Source organism: Etheostoma spectabile, chromosome 12, assembly GCF_008692095.1.
Source record: "Etheostoma spectabile isolate EspeVRDwgs_2016 chromosome 12, UIUC_Espe_1.0, whole genome shotgun sequence".
Classification (NCBI taxonomy): Eukaryota; Metazoa; Chordata; class Actinopteri; order Perciformes; family Percidae; genus Etheostoma; species Etheostoma spectabile.
In genome coordinates, this window is record NC_045744.1 from 17,204,757 (window position 1) to 17,214,600 (window position 9,844).

Here is a 9,844-nt window from a genome sequence, read left to right on the forward strand (position 1 = left end):
GGATGTATATTTTAATTTAGGGTTAAAAAAAAAAAACTTATTTTGTAATTTTTTTCCTCAGTGTCATCCTAATGGACAAAGAATTCTTATTTTCTAATTCCTAATGTATTATGTTTTGACATATTCAAAGGTGTTTTCCTTGTGCGTTTTGTCTAATTTGTAACTAAGGTATGTGCGTTTTAAGTTTTGTGAAAAAATAAATTTTAAGTACACAAGATTATATTTAGGCTTCATTTTATTGATCTCAGCTGCAGTAACATTCATTAACCATTGTGATCACATTGTACAAGCGATTTTGTAAATCAACAGCCGACAGCCATTCAATGTTTCAGGCTAAAAGCATTACATCTATATACAATGTTACAACCCAATCCTATATACACACAGCTAAATATGGATAAAAGGCCAATAAACTAAATAGTGTCTCAAACTGAAGCCAAGAAAACAAACTGATGAAAAGGGTCACACTAAAAATACATATGCTGGTGGTAATCTTGATACGTTCTACAGTGTAAATGAAATGCGCAAAAAAGCTAAAATACGGATTACATACACTGCTGCTGCTGTAACAATCCACAAATTGGGACGTTACACATTTTAACATAGGCACAACTCTGCAAGTTTCTACCACAATCTGTGTTGAAGAAAAATGTGTTCAAACAGAAACGTATAGAGAAATAGATGTGACAAAATGACTCTGCTTTGATGTAACGACAAAGGAGACGCAAATGGACAATAACCGATAGCCGGTCTTGTTTGTCTGAATAATCTAAAGATAGTCTTTTGCATTTCAACTCATTTGCATTTTACAAGAAACGCTGATATTTTTACTAAAGCTTTTTGGAAGCTGAACTCAAGACTACTACTATCACTACATAACACAGCTTGTATTTGTTGCATGCTTTTTGAGGCAAAGCAGCAGTGGTCTGTACACACAGAATAAATTAAATAAATGAAGAGAGCACAAGTGCATTTTCAATTAATACACATACAAGTGCTGAGATGTTCTAGTTTAAATTTATACACCCCCTCCTTTCAAAAGGAAAATAATAATACACCTATAGTGTATTCCCCAGAAGGCCACCTTTAAAAATTGTAACAGGGACGTATGCAGGGGGGGTCAGGAGAATGTATATACACGATCTTCCAATCATCCCAGATACAAAGAATCAGATGGAAAGACAAAGTGCAGCACCCAATTGCGACACTTTTTGGTGCCAAATTGAAAGACTTGCAAGGTTGAAGCCGAGAGTGTAGCCTGACCTTGAAGATATACAAGACAAATAACAGATACGAACCCTGGAAGACAATTGACAAATAGGAGTTGAGATTGATTTAAAGTCTAGTTGCAATAATAACAAACCTGACCACATTTCAACTCATTTTACAACAATTGACATTTGAAAAGGGACTCCTACCAGTATGCTTTTTACGTTTGAGGTACATAATTACATTCATGTATTATTTCCTCGCATCAACGGATAAAGTGACCTGAGCAACATCCTTTACATTAGGCAAATAACCTGTTAACCTTTGTCACAAACAGTGAGCCTGTGCAACATATAGAGGTAAGCAGCACTTTTTAGGAAAGTTACTACTTATCTGGGAATATTGATGAGATTACACAAAGGGGACAGAGTAAGGATCTGACATAGTCCCACATGAGTGCTTGTCAAGAGACTTTGTGAGCGCAGGCCATCACTTCCTACTTCTCTGATTCATTGACATGAACGGAGTCCATCCCTCCTTTAATGACCTCCCCCCATTGCTAACCCCTGATTGTTGCAGTCCCTGTTAGTTTCAACTGGCCTCCAGGGCCTTGCCCTCCAGGACCAGCTTGATCTCTTTGGCATCAAGTGTCTCATACATGAGCAGAGCATCTGCCAGGTTTTTGTGCTCTTTGGAATGAGTCTTCAGCAGGACTTTGGCACGCTCGTAAGAGTCCTGGCGACAGCAAGAGAAAAGATGATAAGAAAAAAAGGTTTTGCAAGAGCAGGTTGAATTGCTGTATTCAATATTTAAAACATCCCACAGACCTTCAGTAACACCCTGACTTCATGCTCCACCGCTGCTTGTGTCTCCGGGCTCTGGGCTGTCATGTCAGTATAGGTCATCACACCCAACTGGAAGACAGGAAGGAGAAACATATACATAAATGTGCATATAATTATAGCAAAAATGTAGACTGCGATGCATGTGCAGTGGAAATACTATGACCAGCCTTCCCTTTGTGAGTCCCATAAGTTAGCTCACCTTTTCACACATTCCAAATCTGGTCACCATCATCTTAGCGATCTTTGTGGCACTATCAAAGTCGCTTGATGCACCTGGAGAGGAAGAAATGACATGTTACGTTTACACATTCTAGCCTGCCAAACACCTTACTACGTAGAAGAGAATCAAGATCTTACTACATTCTACACTTGATGTTGAAACATGTTTAGGAACTCCTTTTTACCGGTTGTGATGTACTCATGGCCAAATATAATCTCCTCTGCTACACGGCCGCCCATACTGACGTCCATCTGGGCCAGCAGCTGAGAGCGGGTCTCACTCCAGCGATCGTTCTCTGGAAGCATGGATACCTGACAAGAGACATTGGAGAGGATGGAAAAAGGAATGAAAAATGAAGGGCATAAGAGGTAAACAAAGTTTAATAAAATGACTGTCTGCAGACTCCATGTCAAATTATAATATGCAGTTTAGCCATTAATGTTTCCTTACGTGTCCCAGACTGGGGCCTCTGGGCATGATAGTAGCCTTGTTAATCGGCATGGCATCTTTGGTATAGTAAGCTACTATTGCATGACCAGATTCATGGTATGCTGTGATGATCTTGTTCTTCTCATCTATTTCTGCACTCCTTCTCTCAGGGCCTTGAAGATAAAAGAAGAAAATATTAATGAATTTATTTTATTGGCTCATTCTCAACATGACTTTGCGAGTGACCTTAATCGTTATTAGTAAGCTTTTGCCATGTCCGATGAAAACACACAGACAATCAGGATAACTTAGGAGTAATATTAATCACATTATAACAACTAAAAAAGCTCCCTCATTACTCACCCATGAGGATTTTGTCTTTAGCAAACTCCAGCTCCTTCAGGGTGACCATGTCTTTACCATCGACTGCTGCCTTCAGGGCAGCCTGGTTGACCAGATTTTCCAGGTCAGCGCCAGAGAAGCCCACTGTGCCCCGGGCAATAATGTTTGCCTCAATAGCTGCAGAGATAACACGCAACAGCAACAAACATCACGCAGATTATCTAAATAAGTCTAGGCCTTAGACAGGGCTAGTAAATAACATTTAGCTTATGATGTCGTATTTAAAAAAAAACAGAAAAAAAAAAAAAAAACAGTGGTGTGCTGCGCCAGTGTGTCCATTGCTTGAGGACCACCAAACCAAAGTATTCAAACAACTGTAGGTTCTGTCTTACGGTGCATTCAGACAAAAAAAAAAAAGGGATCTGGCGATTTGCCACAGGGTTGTGAGGCAGGGGGAGTGTCAATGAAACTGCCCATTTGTGAAGTCCTGTTGTGTGTTCTTTAACCCCCCAATGTAGCACAAGACTTTATATTTCACAATTGATGTGTTCAGTTAGATTGTTGATAGATCCCAACGTTTCTGACTGCACTTGAAGGCAACTTTATTTCACAGGAGCGAGAGAAAGAAAAGAGACGAGCAAAACATAGTGAGTGATTTGTTGTTGAAGGAAACATTCAGTTATTACACAAACTCCCGGGCAGTTCAATGCTTGTGTTTTTTTTACCTTCATAATGTTTTAAAACTTTCTTGAGCCAGTGATAAAAGCAGTGATGTTTCCCGTTTACTGTACGGGATTTCACACACTGCCTCAAACCATAGCTCAAAACACTGTTTGACAGCCAACGCTGGCTGTATGAACGTGGCCATACAGTGGTCAAAAACATTATATACCGTAACAGAACATTTTAGCAAAAACATTGTGATAATTATTTTAGGATTAGCAGATCGTGATCTCACACCTGGATCCATTTTAATCTTCTTCAGATACCAGTTGAGGATCTCTGTGCGCCCTTTCACATCTGGTTTTGGGACCGTCACCTGCATGTCAAAACGTCCTGGGCGGATCAGGGCACTTAAAAAAAACAAGATCATCTGGTTAGTAAAATACTGATGCTGTGTCAGCATACAACCTGGGTCACTGCATCAATAACAGCCAATATTCAGTCTATTCGTAGTTATTGACAGGAGAAGCTATGTCTCTGAGGGTTGTAAACCTTGACATGAATGTGCATTGTAAGCTCTGACATTTTCACAGGCTACGACAAGAGACAGAGGTAAACATACTTATCCAAAGCCTCTGGGAAGTTGGTTGCTCCAATGATGATCACACCTTCGTTAGGTTTAAACCTACAGAATAATATCACAGGGTACATGCAAGTCAACGTCTGCAATGCAGCAGCTCTCCTCTTGCTTTCAGTTATATTCTCTCACCACAGCAATCTTTCTTACATTCCAATTCATACTTTGAGCCACAATGCAGTACTTTACTTATTATTTTGTCAACCAACACTGAACTGTACTGTATGCAGTTAACATGATGAAAGACTGTTGACTACGCTGCAAATCAGTCAGGCAACCCCAACGTATTGCCAAATTTGCTTTAATCAGAACAACTCCTAAACTGTAAAATATGCAACCAATAATGTGAGAAATTACCCATCCATCTCAGCAAGTAGTTGGTTAATAGTCTGTCTGGAGTAAGGGTGCATGGGAGACTCGATCCTTTTCCCACCCACACTGTCCAGTTCATCAATGAAGATCACACAGGGAGCATTGGCTTTAGCCTCCTCTAGAAATAAGCAGTACAACAAATATAAAAAATAAACATATGTACCACAATGTAAAGCACAACAATTATAATGTTGCTGCAATCATGCAGCCCTGTAGAAGTTTCTAAGGAAGGCTAAGGGAGAAAGAAAAAGAAATCCTACTGAAAAGGTTCCTGATGCGGCTGGCTCCCACTCCAACAAACATCTCATCAAATTCAGACCCGGAGGCGTAGTAGAATGGCACATCTGCCTCTCCTGCCACAGCTCTGGCCAGTAAAGTCTTTCCGGTCCCTGGTGGGCCAACCAGTAAAACCCCTAAAGTAAAGAGATGAGGAGGAAGAATGAGAGAGAGAGAGAGATCCACAAAAACAGATCTCTGAATGCAGTTGTGCAACTACCATCTCAGCTGAATGGCCATCATACTCTAACATTAGTGCAGAATTTATAAAAATTGCAAAGCTTTTAAAACATCTTAAAATGCACTGTGAAAGACGGCCCTACCTTTTGGCAACTTTCCTCCCAATACTGTGAACTTCTTTGGGTTTTTCAGGAACTCCACAACTTCCTGCAGCTCATTCTTAGCTTCTTCTATCCCTTTGACATGCTCAAATGTCACGTTTTTCATCTGCACAGGGTCCACTGCAGAGTCCAGGCCTGATGTGGTTCGGAACCGTACTATCAAATATGGTTAGATTAAAGTTCGAAATCACACTGCATGGCATGGCATGGCACACACACACACACACACACACACACACACACACACACACACACCACACACACACACAACACACACCACACACACACACACACACACCACACACACACACACACACACACACACACACACACACACACACACACACACACACCACACACACACACACACACAACACACACACACACACACACACACACACACACACACACACACACACACACACACACACACACACACACACACACACACACACACACACACACACACACACACACACACACACACACACAGTAAAGAGCAATGGCTCAGTTATACCAAGCTTAGTTATTTTCTTTGAAGGGTTAATCTATGTTAATTATTTTATGTGCATAGATTAGTTAAGCGGGCAAATGCTGAACTTTATTATTGACATTCACTTTTTAACATGTTAAAATGTTAACGTATTGGAGGTGATCTCATTTATGACATGCAGCATGCATGAAAGTAGCTTTAGAGTAGAAAAGGAGCCTTTACCCGATATGAAGGGGGTCTTGGAGATACCATAGAGTCCAACCAGAAGCAGCACCAGCAGGATTAGACGAGTCCTCCGGAGAGAGTCTGAACAGTTGGAGCAGGAAAACTGTAAATCAGTACTGTTTAATGCTTAATAATGGAATACCGATTGTGTGATTCAATTTGAGCTCGTTTGTTTCATTGCCTTGTGTGCGTTGTGTCAGGGCTTGGGCTTTCAGGAAACCCTCAGCGAAGCCCCTCTTGTAAGAATCCTGCTGTCCATCAGGTATGTTCTTGATCTTAATCAGGCTGTCTAGACTTTCAACTTCAACCCCCTTGTCACGTGTAAGGAAACCCTGCAGTACAAGGTAAGATTGGTCAGCAATACTCAGGTAGGATGAAATTAAGTCTGTACGCTTTTAAATATATTTTATATACTATTCAATGTTGTGTGGACTGCACGTGACGTGTAAAAGGTGATGCGAGGGGCGCAGGCTTATGGGAAACACCTTGGTATGACACTATGATATTGTGTGCCATGGGACCTAATATTCTCCAGGTGTAATTATTATGTTCCGTGCGAAGGAGAGCTAAAAAACAAGATATGTAATTGTCACCTGTGACCTCTGGGGGGGCCTTACATACGTCAGAGACCACCAAAGTGTGCAACTCTAAGTTGTTATAATTATGTGATTGACAACAGGTTCTCCAGAGGTGAGGCCAAACAGTACAAAGAAGTTTGTTAATCTTAGTGTTCAGTGAGAAGTGAGTGAATGTTTCTGTGTATAAGGCTGTCTCTCCCGCTTGGCCGTGTGTGCTCTGTGTGTGAATAAAGATGCATTTGATCTAAAGACATAGGATTCTGTCATCTATGAAATTGTCTCCATCAATTTCCAGATATCATATTCAAAATCCACTTTGCTTTTTAGCCCTAAAAAAACGTAAGGTGCACCTGCCTTGCCTTTAGTTTTAGATTCCTAAACAGGCAGAAGAACACAAGGCCCCTTTTGTGTTGGTAGATGCTGTCAATTAAAAACATAGCTGCATAACTGATAATGTTAGCTAACTAAATAGTAAGAAAAAAAGGTGGGCAGAACACCAATTGCAAACTTTTCCTCAAACTTGTGTGCAGAAGATCCAATGGGAGACATATGTTTCTATTTGACTAGACAGCAGAGAAGAAAACTACAGTGATGGTATGCATTTTCTACTCAAGAGCTGAATATTTTTCAACTTGAAATCTCAGCAGGCCTTGCATTTTATTTCAAAAAGTGCAATACCCTTGTCAGGTGAACATGTTGTTGCTTGTCAGGAAATTCATATTCTCAATACAATAAGCACATACAAATATATCCATAACATGCTGAAAAAATATTTTGCTGATTCAAATCCAGCTCTGTGTCATAGCAGTGTAAGCAGTGTGTTAAGATGAACGATGCTCCCCACCGCCAGGGTCCTCCATGCATTGGCGCCACGGAGGAAAGCCAAACAATTTAATGTAAACACACTGCCCACAAATAGATGACAAAGAGCTGGTTTTGCTTAAGCATGTTAACATCTCAAAGTACTTACCTTCATAAAAGATGGTGTAAATCCTTCAGATTCCAGGGGGCTCTCGGGGGCCGACTGCAGTCGTCTGGTTTTGCTCTTTAAAGTTTTAAAGCCTCTGCTCGGGACCCACACTTGAAATATACATTAAGCACTTGCTGTTTAAACAGATTAAAAAGCTAACCATGTTTACACAACATGTAACTTTACTAAATTCCCATAAGCATTATACCGTAAATATACACATTGTTACCCTTACATTCACAATGTAAAACTAGGACACCATTGACAATTAAGTGGAATATTTGTTATTCTCTACGTAACGCTTTTTATATTGTTGTCAAATAGCATACAAACCAATTCAATAGTAACAACTGAATGCAAAGCTTTGGTTTAGTAATAAACTATTACATAAATCCATAGTTACCTGGCCAGTATTGTAGCTCTGTACAGACAGACTGAAGAGGTGAAGGCTGCTGTCTGGAATACGACATGGGCATTGCACCACACGAGAAGCCTGGGAACAGAGGACAAGGTTCGACTATTGAGATACTTTTAAGAAAAAGTGGTAGTGGAGGCCTAGTTGCTTGATAAAACGGTCAACAAGTAACTAAGCTAATCAAAAAGATGGGATTCATCAGAATATTGGGATGGATGCTTACCACCTCCACTAACTAGAATCTCTGAATTCTATGCAGTCAAGTGAAACTGGAAAAATGAAACAAATGTTTTAACTTCCTGCAGATTGTGAGGTCCTGGCATGTTGTATTCATGTAAGAGTTATTACAAGGAGTCAGTCACGGGCACCAGCCACAGGCACACCAATTTAAGTGGTTCAAGGTACAGTATGGGAGGCCTCTTTATAACAAAGATGTACATTCTCACCATGCTTGTTGAAGAAAAATGAGTGTGTAGAAAGATGTGAGGTGTGCCAGGCTGTCTGTCCACCCAATGGAAGTGGCGCCTCCTGTGGACTCAAGCGTGGTAACACACTGTTCACCAGCTCATCCAGCTGCTGGGCTCCCAGGTCTGATAATCCAAGCTCACGCATGTTCCACATGGGCTGAACAAAACATGAACAAAAATTATATGATTTCGTGTATGACATTTGATTTATATTCCTAATAAAGTTATTCTGAACAAGGTTTTTGTTAAACAAGTGGACTTGGGAGAATGAAATCTAACTGAAGACTAAGCCCAGCACCACACTGTCTCTGAATTGAAACAGAAATGACCTACAAATGTACCTCTGTGCGGTGTAGTTCTGAGTCTGAGGCATTCTCCTTGTGTTTTCTTGATTTGAAGGTGGCACTGCTGCTTCCCACTGAGCTTTTCATAGAGTGGAGGACATTGATGAGGTGGCTTAGAGGTAAAGTCACCTGTGATCACATGTAAGCAAACAGTGAGTGATTGAGTGTTTTGAAAATGTAAGTTTTACAACGTCATGTATGTTACAATTAACGTTACTATCACAAACCCTATTTGTTAGGTAACGTTATCCCTTAGTTAGTCATATAGAGACTGTTGGTAGTCACAGTTAAAGTACATTAGCGAGCTGAAAAGTAGCCGCATACAGATGATTATCGCGTATCAATAGTACAGTTGGTTGAACTGCAGATTTATTAGCATATGCAATCACCAGTAATTAGTCAAATATATCGCTCAATGGCGTTGTTTCCCATCTGGCAGCTAAGGACACACTGAACGGTCAGCAGAACAGTCACGCTAGCTGAAACTTAGGACCCTCAGAGGTCCCCACAGTCTTACATTTCTGTTTATTCAACGTTACGGGTCAATGGAAATATAACAATATTGACACATTGTCAACTGACTTGAATGCAAATATATTTCAAATCATCAAACGATAACGAAAGGTCAACAGCAGTCTTGCCGACTATTGCCGTTAATTTAGCTAGCTCGCGAGCAGGCTTAGCGTTAACTCAACTAACGCTAGCTAAAACCCAAACAACAACAATGCTAGCTAATGTTGGTTTGGCCTAATGTTTCCTGCTTTCTTACCTGTGGTTGGACAGTCATTGACAAAGAAAACATTTTTTAATTCTAACTAGTAGACAACGGCAGTTAAGCTATACAAGTTATACCACTGCCCCTTAAAGTTAAAAGTCCGTATTTCTTTCACTTCATCTTTCTGTAGCAGACATAGCAAGTCAAACTGCGAAGTTCAGCGGTAGTCCACACCGGATATGACGTCTCCGTGTAAAAAAATAAGCTTGTGACCCTAGACCGTATATTATTTATATGCTTGTG

At 40.4% G+C, this 9,844-nt stretch overlaps 1 protein-coding gene across 2 annotated transcripts; it reads right to left on the minus strand.

The window, feature by feature from the left end:
* Positions 1 to 1,433: 1,433 nt before the first annotated feature.
* Positions 1,434 to 9,809, minus strand: yme1l1b (YME1-like 1b). Of its 2 annotated transcripts, none has more exons than XM_032531692.1 (18): positions 9,596 to 9,809; positions 8,824 to 8,955; positions 8,462 to 8,639; positions 8,004 to 8,093; positions 7,601 to 7,710; positions 6,234 to 6,384; positions 6,050 to 6,133; positions 5,317 to 5,469; positions 4,978 to 5,130; positions 4,703 to 4,835; positions 4,331 to 4,393; positions 4,006 to 4,118; positions 3,067 to 3,222; positions 2,725 to 2,876; positions 2,459 to 2,585; positions 2,254 to 2,327; positions 2,037 to 2,123; positions 1,434 to 1,944 (listed from the first exon to the last, which is right to left on the minus strand). In XM_032531692.1, exons 1-18 carry the CDS (start codon positions 9,626 to 9,628, stop codon positions 1,801 to 1,803), a joined length of 2,133 nt encoding a protein of 710 aa, XP_032387583.1. In that variant the 5' UTR covers positions 9,629 to 9,809; the 3' UTR covers positions 1,434 to 1,800. The 2 variants fall into 2 exon arrangements, with proteins under 2 accessions (XP_032387583.1, XP_032387582.1); XM_032531691.1 differs by having other exon boundaries at positions 5,317 to 5,490.
* Between the last annotated feature and the right edge of the window lie 35 nt (positions 9,810 to 9,844).

Coding starts and splice junctions, on each gene's coding strand:
- yme1l1b (XM_032531691.1), bottom strand. CDS start 9,628: ATGTTTTCTTTGTCAATGACTGTCCAACCACAG. Junction 4,836..4,977: donor CCGCATCAGGAACCTTTTCA/GTAGGATTTCTT, acceptor GCTTATTTCTAG/AGGAGGCTAAAGCCAATGCT. Junction 3,223..4,005: donor GAAGATTAAAATGGATCCAG/GTGTGAGATCAC, acceptor TTATCTCTGCAG/CTATTGAGGCAAACATTATT.